Source organism: Episyrphus balteatus, chromosome 1 (genome assembly GCF_945859705.1).
Source record: "Episyrphus balteatus chromosome 1, idEpiBalt1.1, whole genome shotgun sequence".
Classification (NCBI taxonomy): domain Eukaryota; kingdom Metazoa; phylum Arthropoda; class Insecta; order Diptera; family Syrphidae; genus Episyrphus; species Episyrphus balteatus.
Genome location: NC_079134.1, coordinates 144,162,729 through 144,180,807, shown reverse-complemented (window position 1 = coordinate 144,180,807; position 18,079 = coordinate 144,162,729). Strand labels below are relative to the sequence as shown.

The window sequence follows — 18,079 nt, the reverse complement described above, 5'->3', positions numbered from 1 at the left end:
ATAAACACACGCAATCTATAAAAATCAATCATTAAACTTTTTATCTAAGCAGAAACTCACAACACTTTAAAAGTCATTGATTAACCTACAGCATCCGCTTGTTAGCCCAGCGAGCGATTCGCAGAGGAGTAAAGAAAACTATTTGCATTTTAAAATTAGTAAAGATTATGAAAAAAATCCTGTTTAGCGTGAGAAAAGCTTCATGCATGTAGAAAAAAACCTTAAAAGACAACCTTCTTTCAAGCCTGAATGAAAGTAAAACCTTCCACGTCTTCTAAATTGTTTCGAGGCCTAATACAATGTTAACCCTTTTAGTCAAAAACACAATTTTCATAACAGCGAACCACATCGCTGTTAAAAAACAGCTATTATGAACATGGATTATTTCCTAAGAATCTCTGCTATTAACGAGTATTCAAAGATTTTAGTAGAATTTCTATTAGAAAACTTTTTTAGAAATAGTAAGCAAAACAACACAACTGGAAGTGAATTGACTGCTTCGGAGATTGATTAGAAGGTAAATTCGTTTAAACATTTCAAATGCAATGGTATTTCATGTTCCTACTACTTATATACCAGGCCTATACTTTCCAAAAATCATTAAGACAAGAAGTACAACTAAAATTAAAAAATAACTCCAACTCGATACCTAAATTCTATTAATTTTATTGCTTTCGTTACTGAGAAAAAATTATATGTCTCTTAATTTATTCAATGTTCCGCATGAAATGATTTATTTTATTTTATTTATTCAACCCTTTTGAGAGTTTGATGTTGAAATTTTTCCACCCGAAATTGTTTGGCCGTATTTTAAAAAATTTTTGCGAGTTTGACCTGAAGTGAATACGTAATTTTTGCTAAATTGGTTTCTTGTTCTTCACCAAAAGTTTAAGTGAAAAAAGGTTGATTACCTCGCAAATTGTAATTTTGTAATTTTTATTGAAATTCAAAATTTAAAAATCGCCACCTCTAAATGCATTCATTAAGTTCTCATATTTTATCTCATATTTTAACAGTTTCATTTTCTGATGATTTTTCAGTTTTTCTTCGTAAAAAATTGCTCTTGCAGCTCAAAGCTGCAAGCTACATACATACTAGTTAACTTGTGAATAGTAAGAACGGTCTCTATAAGAATTTTAAAGAAATTATACAGGAAGAGTCCACTCGACAGACAAAATATTTTACGAAAACGCCTTTTTTTTTGTTATTTGAGTTTTTTTTTAAACTAAAAATTCAGTTGTATTCAGTTGTGCAATTGCTATCATTATTCAATGAACATAATATGAAAAAATGTTGTATGGGACGTACACGTTTCAAGCGAAATATAAAAAAAACAACTTTCAGAATTAGATGTAAATTATCTTTACCAAATTTTTAGAAGATGCGTTCACTCGTTTAAGTTGTGGAAATGTGTACAGATGGAGGCACAGTCGAACAGACTGGTGGACATCATGACTTTCTATGTGAATGACTTGCCCTGGCTATAAATAGAGCATTTTCTCTTGGGAATGAAATTATCAGAGACATGGATAAGCACTCAGAATTAATGATAACAGACAGAGAAAATTCCTTGTAATATAATGGTATTACAACGGACCAATAAGTCGTCTAAGTGTCTGTGTCAGTTGTTTTTCTGAGACCCATTTCTACCTAACCTTTATCATAGCTTCAGATTGCATAGGAAAATCGTCGCACAGTGGGAAATTTTCAGCCAGATACACGGCACAAAAACAGAGTTTCGTGATCTTATTGGACGATAAAAAAGTTGACCGAAAATTTGGATTTTGGCCAAATGATCATCTGCTTAAAGGAGACCCATTTTTTTGGGTTTACGACTATTTCAACAAACAAACATTGGCAATATTGAGGTCAACACAACGCACAGTTGTTCGACCCACAGTTTCAGTTTATGGCATTAAGACCCGTTTGCTGAATCGAAACCTAAGCATTTAAGTTCTACATAAATCCTTATGTGACAGTTTACGCAGACGAAAAAGTAAGGAATAATGTTCAACATAAATTATTTAAGTTTCGATTCAGCAAATGGCCCAAAGGTGTCATCTTTATAAATTAGCTTTCTTTAATACCTTACTTCGTCATCTTACTTATTACTCGAATTTCAGTTTTGAATATTAATATTTTTAATTCAAGATAATTAAGCATTCAACCTTTCAAGATCTAAATAACTTGTCATCAACAAAATAGTTTAATCTTTGTATTTTCTGAAGTGCACTCACTCACAACTGAGGCAAATAGTTGTTTGTTTCAAATCAACAAAACACTTAAAACTAATGAGAATGACTAAGTAAAAGTTAATTATTACGATTTAAAATTTAAATAGCTTTTGACTTGTGATAACTAACAACTTTCACAATTAAAAAAAAACACATTAGTCATTGTATCTAATTAATAAACAAACTTATAAATAAGAAAACAAAACAAAACAAAAACTTACCCTCTGGCCCATTCAATTGTTTCTTTTGTCCGGCTGGTCGACTTGTCCAAACAATTTTATTTGCAGTTGCATCAGTTGATAAAATACCAGATCCACCTTGGCCAACGTGTCGCCAAACTATTTGCTGTGTTTGTTGTTGTTGCTGCTGTTGTTGTTGCTGCTGTTGTGGTTTTGAAGTCGTCACAATCATCGGTGTCTGATGACTCATCATATTATCGGTCATTATCATATTTCCATTGCCACTCGAACTCCCTCCTCCGCCTGCATCGACCAAACCACTACCACCACTATGATTTGGGCCATTACTTGAAATAATAGTATTCCCCAGATTATCACATGTTATTTCATTGTCCAGTTTCACATTGGCCAATATGACTGCATTCTGTTGTTGATTAACATTATTAGGAACTTGATTGGTGTTGACAACACCACCAACATTGCAGTTGCTTTGTTTAAGATAGATTTTCTGTGGCATATTACTACCGCTACCGCCACCGTTTGCATTGGAGTCTTGTTGAGTTGCAAATATGGTGGTATGATTGGTTGTAGCCGCCATTGATGTAAGAACATGGGGACGAGAGACCATGGCACCCTGTGTAACAGCCGGCGTTACTAGATTCTTTTGTTGAAGCTGCAAATTTTGTTGCAGGAGATGTTGTTGCTGCTGTTGTTGTTGTTGTTGATGGTGTTGAACAACTCTTAAAGCAGTCCTCTGACCTGATGAATGACCTAAAGATGTGTTTCCAGTAAATTCAGATGTCGGCAGCAGTCCTTGCTGCTGCATTATTTGAATTTGTTGATGGGCGGGTGGTTGTGCTATAGATAATGCCGCTGCTGTTGTCGATGATGACGACGGAACAGGTGGAGGTGGAGGCGATGCTAAAATTTCATCAGGCGGCTCTATTTTATTGACCTCCGGTAGCTTCTCTTTGATTTCTTCTTTTTTAAAGAATATCTCATCCTTCAGACCGTTTATCGTGGAGAATGTCGAACTACCAAAATTACTATTATTAAACTTATTTATCGCAGCCTTTACGCCATCCTTGTCATCTTCCAGTGCGATATCAGTGCCTGCACCATCACCACCCGCCTCTCCAAGTTTGTTCGTCACATCACTGGGCAATTTCTTTTCTTCGATACAGTCAAGCAAGCCAGCGCCGCCGTCGTCGAGAATGCCATTCCAAAAGGTCGTTGTTTGATTGAGCGTCTTAAGGTCGTCTATTTGGCACTCTTGCAAAATGTTGTCCAGCATTTTTTCGTTGTCGTCCTCACCGAGGGAGAAATTCATGTCAGCTAAACTATCACCGCTTAGATTCAAATCTATGCCAACATTAGGTCCATCGCTATCGAGATTATTTTCGTTAGCAGATTTACTAAGATAGTTGGCCGCAAACACTGATGGAAGCAACTGAGAATCAGGCTCCAAATCGGTGTATGTGAAGGGATTTGTGACGAAAAGTGCATCATCAGAAGCACTTTCCCACAAACCCGCTGAAGTACTGTTGCCGTTGTTTTCTTGAAACATCGCCGATGGAGGACTTGCACATCGACTCAAACGCTGCATTTCAATCGAAATCGGTGTCATAGCCGAAAAGCCAACAGCTGGTTTAGTGGCTGGTGCTTCGCCACCACCTTCGACGGTAGTCGCCGCCGCAGGCGCTATAGGTTCATTAAAATCATCCAACTCTTCTGTCGGTGTCTTCGGTCGAAAATGCAACCAATCTCTTCTTATCTCACTCAAAATTTCGTTGCACAACTCCATTCGTTTACTCGATGGAGGTGGTGCACTCGTATAGTCCAAAAGAAACGGAAATTGTCGATCATTCATGGCAAAGCAATCCTTCAAACTACTATGCCGCAGAACGTCTTTAGCTTCCGTAAACTGACTCTTGGGCAATTGATTGTTATTAATTGTCACACCACTCATTTCGTCATCCGGTTCGGCCTTGATCAAGGCATCGGTTAGAGCCTGATTCGCTGCATTATTTCGATTGGCATTTATGTAGCTACTCAATCGGGCCAAATTAACATTCTCATCATCGAGAATATTTAGATCGGCCGAGTCGATTATTTCTTGCTTGATTTGGACATCAGCACTGCTTATCACATTGGGCTTTCCATCATTGTTGTTGTTATTATTGTTATTAATGTAATTGTTTACATTGGATGTAGTTCTGTTAATGCTATTGTAAGTTTGTTCGTTTAAACTATTACAACTAAATTTAAAACTACTACTACTACTTATGTCGTTAGGATTAAATTTGCGATCAGTTGGCAGCACCTGTGCTTTTTTAACTATGTCGCTTACAACCTCTGAGTATATGGACGAGGTGGTTGGTTGCTGTTGCTGATGCTGCTGTTGCTGCTGATCAACGTTAGCTGCTGCATACGATGACGTTGTTGAAAACTTGAAAGAGTCTTCGGCGTCATTGAGCTTCTCACGCTTGATAGCATCTTCATTAAGGAGACTATTAGTTATGTTGCTAATACTATTGTTGTTTTCACTGTTATTATTATTGTTTGATGTTCTGTGTTTGGGATGAAAACTGTTGTAATCCCATTTGCGTTTGGGACGTTTTATTGGCACCGGTTTCACAAATGCTGTCACATATAGTGAATCCCGAGAAATATTTTCATCGTCGTCATCATCGTAGTCGATGGAATCGACATTGACATTGACGTTGTTTTCAGTTGTTGGGCAGGTTCTTGAAGAGTTCTGAGTTTGTTGTTGTTGATTGGCGGCAGCGGCGGCGGCGACGACGACTGGATTTGCGTTTAGACATGCGGCGGGATTTTGTAAGCTGCTACTTTCCATTATGGTATAATCGAGTTTAGACCAAATATCATCCATACTTGTTGAGGCTCGATCTAAAATAACACGTCCACCTCTTCCCAATCGACGTCGTGCAAATCCTATACAACGTGGTCTGAAATAGAAAGAATTTTTGCAAGTTAAATTTGGTTTAGTGAAAAGGTTTTGGTCTCAAAATTTCAATAATATGAAAAAGGTCTATTTTTTAAGCGCGAAACCTTCCCGTTGAACAACTAAGGCATGCCTAGCTTTGGTAACACACAGGTGGTTAAGATACCATTGGTATTGAAACTGAGAATTTTAAAAGATTCCCTTACAAAATATTTATTGTGAGCATAAAAGAGAACGTCACTTAAACTTAGAACTAGCTGTAATAAAATTAATGCTCTAAATACAACTTCATACAAACATAACCATCGTTTGTTCGAGACCTTATTCGACAAAGGTTTCAAACCAAATAAACCGCTACTATACAACCTCTTTTTATAAGTGAAGATAAAATACTAGGTTATGCTGATGATTTTGATATAATAGAGTAGGTAATGCGAAACGTGCATTTGCTTGTATTCAAGTGGAGGCGGCAAGAATTGGTTTGGTTTGGAATTTTGAATTTGACGACAAAAACAAAGTATAATTCTTCATTGGAAAACAAATACTCATCGACTCATCAACAATAAATCATCACCGTGATCAGATAGATCGAAAAAGTACATTAATATAATCGCCGTTACATTGGCTAAAATGGCGTTTGAGTTTTAAAACCCCGTTCTCAAAGAACTAAGAAGAACAAGAGATGCATAGTTGAGATTAATTATTATTATTATTATTCGAGCGACTCGAACTGCTCATAAAAATGAAAAAGCAACGACCGAGATGGCGAAGGACCAAATTTACCCACCAGGTTAACAAGTCTGCGAACTAGACCTCTATTGAAAATGTACCAGAAATAGACCTCAACAAGGGGAAAGCAATGAGACACACTCACTGGATAGGATTTTTGGTTGAGGGCAGGGTCCACACATTTAATGCTTTTAATAACGGCTTTGAATAAAGTCTTGTTTCAATTTACTAAGTTACTCTGTGAAAGGCTCTAACAAATTTTTTTTATACTATACAAACACACGTCCGCCTAGGTATAGCTCGTAATCATATGGTTCCTCAACTTATCAGCTTCAAAAGTTCATTAGTCATAACATGCATCAGTTATTGGATTTTTTATGAATTTGACAATTTAAATTACTTTAGCTTATCAAAGAACACAGTCAAAAGTCAATGAAATAAATTAATTATTTAAATCTAACACGTGAGTATTTTCGGGAACTCAACATGACGAATCAAAAAATGCATCATCTCATACATATGCATTAACATTAAAACAAAATAATAAATATTTAAATATCCACCGGTTTTTGACTCATTGAAAAACGACACATGTTAGTGTCAATTCATATAAAGCCTAATGAAAATATCAACAATTTTGATATTGAAAGACATGTGGCTGTTCACTGGCAACCGAATCATTACTTTGTCTTTAACTGACAAAAAAAGCTGACAAAGAAAATATGATTTCTTTAAGAAAAAAAATAAGGTTGTTCGTATTCATATGGCCGGGTAGTTTATAGGATAAAAGTGGAATACATTTACCATCATATGTATACTAGCATCAGTTGCTAATTAGCAAATTATTTCCTTGAATAGTGAATAAAAATGGTTTTCAAGTTACAAATCTGTTTGAAAGGACCAAGAGCATTTTGTTTACTCTTATGGCGAACAAGCGACACAATGCACATTTGATTTTCATTCACTATGAACATCAGTTTTGAAACAACAGTGCCAGTGGGAAGGAAACAATGGGTCGTATGCAAAAAAAATGACAACATTTTCTTTAGGTCGAACTCATTTTCATTAGATAGATCTCAAGAAAATAAACTGAAAAGTGAGAGATGAGCTTATGCTCATTTTTTGCATATGGGCCAAAAAATTGCAGGCAACGTGTCTGCTTTATTCGAAACTTCTGGATTTCGTAAATGACGAAAAAATTAAAAATTATTTAATCCGAAGTAATTTTAGTACTACGGGGTACTCCGGTTTTACTCTAGAATTTTAATCAGACCTATACATAATTTGCAATTGAATCAAAGTTTTATTACGAATTCCTTTAAAAAAAATCAATTTGAAAGCGATTTTTTGTTCAATATATCTTGCTCGGCACATTGTTAATTTTAATTTGATTTTGTTGAAAGGAATTCGAAATTATTCAAATTAACCGTTAACTTGTTTAGATTCTTAATGAGAACTTTTGTATTAGATCTTATGCAGCGTTCTGCTCTTTCGTAAAGAACTTGCATTATAAGCTTCAAGTGAAATTTAATTATGTCAATTGTCTACACTTTATTCGGTAAGATAAATTCCACAAAAAGAAACTTTTGGTACAATTCTGTGTGAAAACTGAAAACTTCCGATAAGGAAGCTAAAATCCAGCGAATCGTATTTCTAAGTCAAGTTTTTTTTTTTAATCTTAATCTTGATCTTGATTGGATACACAAATTGTATCCCTAATTGTATACCTTCTCTGTTTAGAGTAGGAAAAGGCCACCCTCAACATTTATTTTTAAAATCGACAGGAACTAATAGCGTTTTCGTTTGGTCGTCCGGGACTGTCCGGAATTCTTCCGAACGATTCTGAAACTGTTCGTTTGGCACTCAATGACAGTTCTAATTCTGAAAAGAAGAGAAAATCGATTCCGAATTTTATGGCAGAATCAAAACGAGAATCACGCACACATGTTCACACTTAAGACGTCAAAGTAATGAAATATTATTTTTTGTTGTTCATTTCTGAAAAACGAGATCTCTTACTATGCCAAACTTTAAATTATATTAAAATAAAGTGAAGAAAACGAAAATAAAAGATATCTTTTTATGAAATAAACAAAAATAAACAAAACAAAACTTTCATCAGTCGTTCGCATTATTTGCATTTCACAAATACAAAGAAACCCAAACTTCAGAATCAAAAAGAAGAATCCAAGTTTGTTCGTTTGGCATTCAGGATCGGATACTCCCGAACCCTTCTAAGAATTACCAAACGAAAACGCTATAAATTAGATTTTTTCCGAAATCAAAGTCGGCGTTCGGCGGCTTTTTAATACAAACAAAAATTGACTGTAATTGTAATTGCTCAGTCTTGTTGATGCTATAAAACCTAATAAATATTCAATCTTTAAAAGATAATTCATTTAGACCTTTTTCAATAAAATTAAAATCAATACAAAAGTGTATCTTAGTTCTATTCTTACCTAGGATGCCTTATGGATGTTAGGGTATATCTATACTTCTTATCGCCAAAGCCATTATCATTCTTCGATTCCCATGGCCAATTTCCATAAGTATCAAGGGGCTATAGTTAAACATACAAAAATAGTATATAAATAAGATTCGAAAATAATAAAACAAATTGAAAAAAAAAATTGTACCCGGTGGTAATTGCAGTTCTTATTTCGTCTAAATGCAAATTGTCCTTCATCTTCGCCTTCTGAACCCAATGGGTTATTTGTGAGATCCTCTTCTTCTGTTTCGATCGTCGATTCTATTGGCGCAGGTGATGAGCTTTGAACTAAGGAATACTGCTTTTCACGTGGTATTTTGTGTTTACGTTTTTTATATTGTCTTTTTTCTTTACGACTACCACTACTGCTAACACCGACTGGTTCTATTTTTAAAAGAAGAAGAATAAACAAAGTTAAAAAAATGCATTTTATACTTTTTTCTTTTTAACTTACCAACTGCTAGACTCGCAGTATTCAGGTACTGTGACGTCGAAGTATAACTATGACCGCCACTGGTCGATGCTGTATTCGACGGCAAAAGACCTCCAACTGGATTCGTAGACGACGCTGATGGATTATGTGAGTATTGATTTGTATATAATGGTGCAAATGCTGGCCTGTTATTTGTTGTTAAGAAATCGAATAGATTGATATATTAGTTTTTGAGCTTTTGTTTTTATTTTCAAAAACATTATACCTTGAATTTTTGATAGTCGAACTAAGCTCTGACATTAGGCTTCCACTAAAGTCACGCAGCTGAACCCGCTTCTCAAAGATCTCAATAGATAAATGCAATTGTTCTCGTTTCGTTTTTTCACGTCGCTTCACCATTTCAAGTACAGTCGTCGCTCGACACAAGTCCCGCCTAAAATGTACATCAGACAAATTTTAAATAATTCATATTTTTAGTAAAAATAGTAAATCTTTTACCTCAACTTCAACATCTTTTCATAAGATGTCTCATCATTTTTACGATTCTTTCGTGTTTGCATCTTTTCAGTGCGTCGACGAAATGCTAAGTACGGATTGTTTGCCGAAGTACCAGGTCGATTTTCTGTTTTCACAGACAAAATCAACGGATGTTGCTGAAATTAAGTAGTTTACGAATATTTTGATTTTAAGCATTTTTTTGATTATTTTAAAAACTAGTAAATAAGAGCTATAAAAAGCAATCTTACAGTTTTTAAACGCTTATTCAACCAGTAATCGTAAACTGCTATGCTAACTTCATCGTCCTGCTTGAGCAGTGCTTTAGCTTCATTAAGCGTTACCACAGTTTGGCCGGAACTCTTCTCTAAGCGATCCATCATTTGTTCGAATTTTAATGGAGTTAATTCTAATCGCCGACTTTGTTGATTTACCCACATTTCATCTGCACTGTCCATATCATAGTCGGGAATATCCTGTTCCAGACCAAGTGCTAAAATAAAAAAAAAATTATTTTATAAGCTTTTCCTGATTATAGTAGATTTTGTTAAACTTACGTTGCATATGAATCATCTGGCGTGGCATTTTATAGTTGGGAGGATAGCTTCTGTCATAGAAATCCTGATCACATGTAAACACCTCGGGCGTGGGAATAATCAAACCAGTACATATCGCCCTTTGTAGATGGTGTTCCTGCAAAATCATGATACATTGTTGTTTAATTTAGAGAAGCTTTTTGGTTTGGGATGTTAGATAGATAAAATCAATATGAATACCTAATTCCCCAAAAGAAAAGAAAAATTCTCACGTACAAGCCGACATAATACTATCGAACAACAACAAAAATGTATGTACATTTGGAAGTTTTAAGAGAAACATTCGTGTACCGAAGATTGTTTACATCTTGCATGACTACAAAACATCAGAGTTCGTTTTTTTTTTATTGCTAAACAACTCTTTTGTTTGATTATCATCTCATTTACACTATTTTTTTCTTATCTCAAAAGAATTTCTAAAATAAACCTTGTTTTTTATAAACTTAGGGGGCATCATAACGCTATCAGAATCTTAAATTAAAAGTTTTAACGAAAAGATTATTATTTGCTGATAGAGGTGAAGATATGCTGCTTAGTGCTTTTATTGCGACTAAAAATAAACAATAAACACCAACAAAAAAAAATTGCCAAATGTGTGATTGCGATTGAATAGAAATAAATTAATAAAACATGAGCAGGAAGGTATATGTAAATTTATACACATGTAGGTGTAGCTAACATACCTACATAATAAATGTGTTAAAAAAAAATCAATTTAAACAACAAGTCGCAATAATAGTCTTGAAATTTCGGTGTAATTTTGTTGACCGTCTTAAAATCATACAAATCTCTAAACTAGAGTTCTGGAATAACAAATTTGTATAAGTTTTGATGTTAGCAAACAAGAACCTTTCTAATAGTGACATCATATCCATCATCGCCAGTTAGTCAAAGGTAGTCGGATAACACAAAAATCGAGGCTATATGGTTTTTATATTATTTCTAGATTAGACACAGAACTACGTTAGGTTTCCGTGAGATCTTTCAAAATATCGTAAATATTGATAAAATAGTTTTTCTTCTTGATATTACTGAAGGGTTATGAACAAATCCGTGCTTATGAGAGCTGTCAGTCGTACATTTGCTAGTATTGAAACGAAGGTAGCAAAAATGTAGGTAGTTAACGTTAATGGAATGAAAACAAAGAATGACATGAGAAACTGTACAACATTAATTTGGACCAAACATAATAATGGACAGATGAAGTCGAAGAATTTGTTAACCAAGAATCCACTGTTATATCGCAAAACAACATCAGTGCTTACATTAAACGAAAACCAGTTTTTTCGTGCTAAGAACACATTTAAGCATTAAAAAGGGGGGCATTTATAGGAGCTTAATTATCCCAGCCGTGCTAAATGGAGCCAGGCTATATTATTGTTGGGATCGAAAATAAACCTTCGAATTGTTCAATTTATGTTAGGTCCACTGTATATCGGTAGAAAGTGAATGGGAAAAGATTCAATGACTGGCACTGTGGACATTAGTCAGACAACTTTTTTAACATTGACCCATTCAACATGACGGGAACTTCTTAGAACTCAGTTCTCTAGTACAACGTTTTCGGGGAACTCCTCAGCTTAAGTGGTGGTAAAAATTCCTTAGCCACCTCGAAATACATCCAAGCCCGAAAAAATATTTCAGGAATATCGTTCGATAAAGTAAATTACTGGCACTATAAACAATTTTGTGTAGTTATTGTACAAAAAATACATCTGTCTAATTTTGGAAAAAGTATTTAAAAGACAACAACGGGATTATATTTTGGTTGCCTTCAGGCCTAAGGCAACGAAGAACTTCGGAAACTAACTTTCAGTTGATCAAGGACATGTACGAGAAAGAAAAAACAAAGCTTAGATGACTCCCGGGCGTCACCGAAGAAGTTCAAAGTATTTGCTCACAAGTTCTTGGCTTTATGATTAATGGTGAAATAAAGTGAATTAGTCAGACTAGATTATCATAAGTGAAAATCCTCCATTAATGCAACTTGTTGTGAAGATGAGGCGGGCCTTCTGGCACAAACAAATCCAATAACATTTGTATATTGGGTTAAAATATGAAACAAGCGGAAACTACCGCAATGATTCAATTGTTTTTGGTTTGCTGTTACTCGTGTGAAGCAAATACGTGGTAGAGTAATGATCCCCTCGACAACGAGATCATAACAGCGACTTATAAGGAAGAAGAAGAAGAAGAATTTTCCTAAGACAATACAAGAACAAAAACTTTAGTTAAGAGCATTTTTTGAGAGTTTCTATGAAGATTTAAATAAGAAGAAACTTCTACCTATGCATTTCAACAGGATGCATAGCAACATGGATTAGGTACATTATGAATAAAAGATTAAAAAGTTTTAATACTAATTCTGGAATTAATATATGTACATAAATAGAGACAAAATAATGACACCTATAATTAAAAAATATTTCAACTCCATATGTGCAGAAGGGAATGTATGTAGGTAATACAATTTTATTGCGAAATAAAGTGTATATTTTCAAAATAAAAACCAGTTTTTATATTTATGACAGTCATCGTCTAGCCTTCGTAGCGATCACTTCATCTTTTTTCCTCGGAAACCAGTTTCATACAGTATATCTGTCTCGCTCATATAACCCACGTGTTTTTTTTGACAACCCTTTTTGCAATTTGCTTTTCAAGCAATTTAATCGAATTTCAATTTATCCTTTTCAATTGAATAAATCTTAAAAAAGTTTTTTTCACCATGGCAGGGCCGCCCCCCCGCAGAGGGGGGAAGTTTTCCGACTTAGACTTGGTAGTCCTAAGTAATCAACATCAAACACAAAAAGGAAAACGTGCACGCGTTACCTACACAGGTTTGGACTTTTCTACGAACCCAATCAACTCCGCAAACCCAAAATATATTGTTATATCCTCAACAGACAGTAATAAATCTCTAAATTCATTCAATGTCTTCGAACTACGCAAAGCAATCGACGGCATAAGTACCCAATGGGAAACAATCTCCCAACTCCGCGACGGCAACCTCCTTATTCTTACCAAATCAGAAGCTATCGCACGTAGATTCATCGCAACGAAAACGCTCGCAAACTTGTGCCCTATCTCTGTGAAATTTCACGATTCCCTCAACTTAAGCAAAGGTATTATCTATGCCCCCTTCTTAAATAACTGCCCGGATACCGAAATCGCGAAAAATATGGCTTCTCAAGGTGTAACAAGTGCTTTCAAATTTACTAAATCTGTCGACAACAAAAAAGTTCCCACTGGGCACATAGTTCTCACATTCAATTTATATAATCATCCTGAACAAGTGGTAGCCGGTTGGTCTACGGTACTAGTCAAGGATTATTTCCCTAATCCCATGAGATGCAAAGTGTGTCAACGTTTAGGTCATACGAAAAATCGGTGCACTGGCAAGCCCACGTGTTATGTATGCAACTTACCTCCACACACGCCCGTTCCATGTACAAGAACAATGTGCGTCAATTGCGAAGGAGTTCACCCTTCCAACTCAAACGAATGTCCACGATACATTCAAGAAAAACAAATACTAGAAATCAAAACCAAGCAAAAATGCTCTATTTCAGAAGCTAGGCGACTATACAATAAAACATTCCAACAAATCAACCCGTCTAAAACCTATGCCTCTCAAATACGTGGCCAAAACTCTAACTCAACTGCTACTGAAAAAAACGCGAATACAACCGAACCACCATCCCCCCAAAATAAAACAATAAAATCCATCCCCTCTTTACCCCCAAACACAAATCAATCTGATCTAGCCCCGGCTAAATCAACATCCAATCCAGGAACTTCTTCACCTCCAAACTCAACGAATCCAGTCTCTGAAAACGACTCTTCCATAGACTTTGATACCCAACCTTCAAAAACAAAACCATCCACATCATCATCTACAAACAATCCTACCAACAACCTTACAACTTCAATTCAAACACAATCCACCCCAATCAAACCACCCACAAACGATGAAACTAACATCACAAAATTACCCAACTCTCCTATAACAATTATGACTAAAGATTTAATTTTAAAATCTCAGTATTACACCTCAGCTTCCGCACAATCTAACGACGATAGTGACGAAGCGACGGACGTCATTATGGAATAAATAAATATAATCTACTCACCTTTGGCGGCGGCTGTCGGGGGCGGACAGTTCGTGGAAATTCGATTTTCCATGAGGTGCCCGCCCCCGACAGTCGCCGCCATACTCTAAACTAAAGAACCCCAGATTTCTGGGGTTCCAAATTCAATCAACAAAATATAATACACTTTATACCTTTTACAGGTATAACCAAAAAAAAAAAAAAATAAAAATATTTAACTAATAGTTACCTTAAAATCATAACTATATTTCCCAAACGTAATTCGACTCTAAATTCGATATTAAATTTACCCTCCTCCCCCTTCTCTTTTTCGCAATATACATAAAAAAAAAATAAAACCATATTGCGTCCAAGAGATTTTCTTTTTATTATGATGGTCAAGATTCTGCAATGGAATATTAACGGTCTTTTCAACAATTACCATGAGTTGCAATTACTGATTAAAGATCATAACCCATCTATTATTTCGATTCAAGAAACCCATCTACCTCACATAACAGACCAAAATAAACTTTCGTCTCTATCTCGAAAACAATACAATTTTTATTCGCATAACCTTCCAACAAATACGACCCACAAACAAGGGATAGGGATTTTTGTTCACAAGTCCATTCCACAAACTCCTATTCCAACAAACTCCAATTTATCCACATTAGCAATTGAAATAGAACTTAAATTCAAAATTACAATCCTAAATGTGTATATCCCACCAGACCAACCATTTGCAACATCCGACTTATGTGACATTGTCGATCAATTTCATAATCCAGTAATACTTACTGGGGATTTTAATTCCTGGAGTACGCTCTGGGGCTCTCCTATAAGTAACATCAGAGGCAAAAAGATTGAAGATTTTCTTGCTATCACAAATCTCATTCTGCTAAACGATGGCTCCCCGACCCATTTCTCGACCCACAACTCCTTCACACATGTTGATCTCACAATGGTTTCCCCACAGCTATTTCCTAATATATCTTGGTTTGCTTTCGACAATCTACATGGTAGTGATCACTTTCCGTTACTTTCAGCCTTATCAATGGACTCTTCATCACGCATCTCAAAATTTAAACCTAAATACCTTATCGATCGCGCTGATTGGAACCAATTTCAAACCCATTCTTTAAAATCGCTATCGTCTAGACCTATCTCAACAAATATAAACCAAGAAGCATCAAAAATACTTAAATCTATTAGAGAAGCAGCCAACATCGCAATCCCACAATCACACAAAGGTCTTGGTAGATCAAATCCCCCATGGTGGAACAAAGAGATAAGCGAGTTACGGAAAACAAAACAAAATGCCTGGAAAACCTTTAAAAAGCACCCAACTAACTACAACCTTATTGAGTATCGGAAATCAAACGCATACTTTCGACGAGCTGCTAAGCTTTCAAAAAGAAAATCCTTTGAGGAATTTACAAGCAATATCAACTGCAACTCAACTCCCAAAAAACTTTGGGCCGACATCGGACGTCTTACAGGCAATTTCTCCCCACATTCCATAAAAACTATAAAAACTGACTCGACAACACTTTTAGATTCATTAGAAATCGCCAATCACTTCGGCAACATTTGGTCTTCATACTCAAACGATAACAATTTTACACCACAATTTGTCCAATCTAAAACTACTATCTTGCAATCGTGTATTCATCCATCTAACACATCTACTTCCGGTAAGTTAATCGAGTTACCTATTAGTCGCACCGAATTTGAAAACTGTCTTTCCCTTGTCAAAGGCAATACTCCTGGAATGGATCGGGTATCCTACCCTATGTTAAAAAACTGCCCTAACACTCTCAAAGATCGAATATTGTCTCTGTACAACAATATTTTCAACAGTGGTATTATCCCTCAGACCTGGAAGACAGCAACAGTCATACCAATGCTAAAACCTAAGAAAAACCCACTTGAATCTACCAGCTATCGCCCCATATCACTACTCTCCTGCATGGGTAAAATTTTAGAAAAAATTATTGCCAAAAGACTTCAATGGTTCACTGAAAATAATAATTTCATAAGCAACAATCAAGTTGCCTTTAAACAAGGTCTCGGTACCACCGACGCACTTTTGTACATTGATGAATATATTGCAACATCCCTATCCACGAAAAATCATATCTCTATTCTATCAATCGACTTCGAAAAGGCTTTTGATAGAATAGGGATTCATGTTGTCCTAAAAAAACTTATGGAATGGAAGGTTGGACCAAAAATGTTTCAATATATCAAATCATTTCTTACAAACAGAAAATTCCGCACACGAATAAATAATGTTTACTCCAACCTTAAAGATTTAAATAATGGGATCCCCCAAGGATCTCCACTTTCCGTGGTTATATTTGCCATAGCTTTTAACGATATAAGCGAAATCCTTAATAATTATCAATCTGTGCGGTATTCTCTGTATGCCGATGACCTTCTGGTGTTCTCAAAATGCAAAAACCTTCTACAATTAACAACAATCTTTTCAAACGTTCTTACTGATATCAACAATTGGTCCAACATTTCAGGTTCTATCATATCAATTAATAAAAGTAATATCTTACATATATGTCGAAAAACGAGTTGTCCAAAAGAAATCAATTTATATTTTAACAATATTCCTATATGTAACAGAGACAGCTTAAGTATTCTTGGTATAATTTTTGATAATAAATTTAACTTTAAGGAACATTGTAAACAACTTAAAAAAAGCCTATCTTCCAGGGTTAATGTCATAAAATATTTATCTTGCAAATCAAGCTTTGTTCATGTAAATACCATAATAAGAATTATAAAATCTATTATTATATCAAAACTAGACTATGGCTTAACAATATATGGAAAGTGCTCAAAAACATCTCTTCAACTGCTGAAACCAGAATATCATGGTGCAATCCGTCTAGCCCTAAAAGCCTTCAGGACAACTCCGATAGTTAACTTGCTCACCGAATCCGGACTGCCGTCTATAGAAGATAGAATGGGCTACCTTACAGCCATCCTCTGTTACAAAATAAACGGACCTTACAAATCGCCAATCATACCAACCGCAAAACTTTGTTCTCTCCGGAAAAAAACACCGAAATGCCCTTCGACGATCAACAACATTTTATTATCCGCCGAAAAAATTGGTATACCACTGTCTTTCCATAGTGAAAAAGAATGCCTACACCCACCATGGCTTCTTTCTCCTAGTTCTATTAATACAGATCTTACTTTGCTTCCGAAAAAATCAACTAGCAATGACGTGTACAGATCTTATTTCTTCGAAAAATCATCCCCCTACAAAAGGGATAATTGGAACTTCATATACACAGACGGTACGAAAAACCAACACGGCACGGCCTTTGCTGTAGTTGACGATACCGGAAATACCCTTTACAAATCCCTCCTACCAGACTTTTCATCAGTTTTTTGTGCAGAAGCAGCAGCAATACTTTCTGCAATGAAACTGCAGAATGCAGAAAAAAGAATAATTTTCACGGACAGTTTGTCGACCATCAATGCCATACAAAATATCAACAACAACCACCAAATAATCCGTCACATAAGAGACAAACTGATTGCAAATAAAAAATCCATCAAACTTTTTTGGATCCCCGGACACGCGGGAATAAATGGAAATGAACTCGCGGACACAGTCGCCAAAAGTGCAGCTAGTGAACCCCTAATTATGACCTGTGTGATAAGTAAAAAAGATATTTACAATAAAGTAAAACAATACTGGAAGGACCTCAGGATGACCAAGTGGAACGCATATAGCCACCACTATACTACTATCAATCCCAGTGCTGACTCTGCTTCTTATCCTACAAACTGCAGTAGCCCCATGATCCGTTGTTTCACTCGTCTGCGATTGGGACACTCCA

General features: G+C 35.5%; 1 protein-coding gene across 6 annotated transcripts in view; it reads right to left on the bottom strand.

The window, feature by feature from the left end:
* Positions 1-18,079, bottom strand: part of LOC129913418 (homeobox protein 5) — a 33,495-nt gene that overhangs the window by 6,770 nt on the left and 8,646 nt on the right. For all 6 annotated transcript variants that reach the window (XM_055992079.1, XM_055992114.1, XM_055992069.1 and 3 more), the window contains exons 3-10: positions 10,081-10,216; positions 9,775-10,016; positions 9,527-9,681; positions 9,294-9,461; positions 9,050-9,213; positions 8,744-8,979; positions 8,567-8,667; positions 2,456-5,382 (exon numbers count right to left, since the gene is read on the bottom strand). In XM_055992079.1, the coding sequence (XP_055848054.1) occupies positions 2,456-5,382; positions 8,567-8,667; positions 8,744-8,979; positions 9,050-9,213; positions 9,294-9,461; positions 9,527-9,681; positions 9,775-10,016; positions 10,081-10,216 (4,129 nt within the window). The remainder of the gene's footprint in view (positions 1-2,455; positions 5,383-8,566; positions 8,668-8,743; positions 8,980-9,049; positions 9,214-9,293; positions 9,462-9,526; positions 9,682-9,774; positions 10,017-10,080; positions 10,217-18,079) is intronic.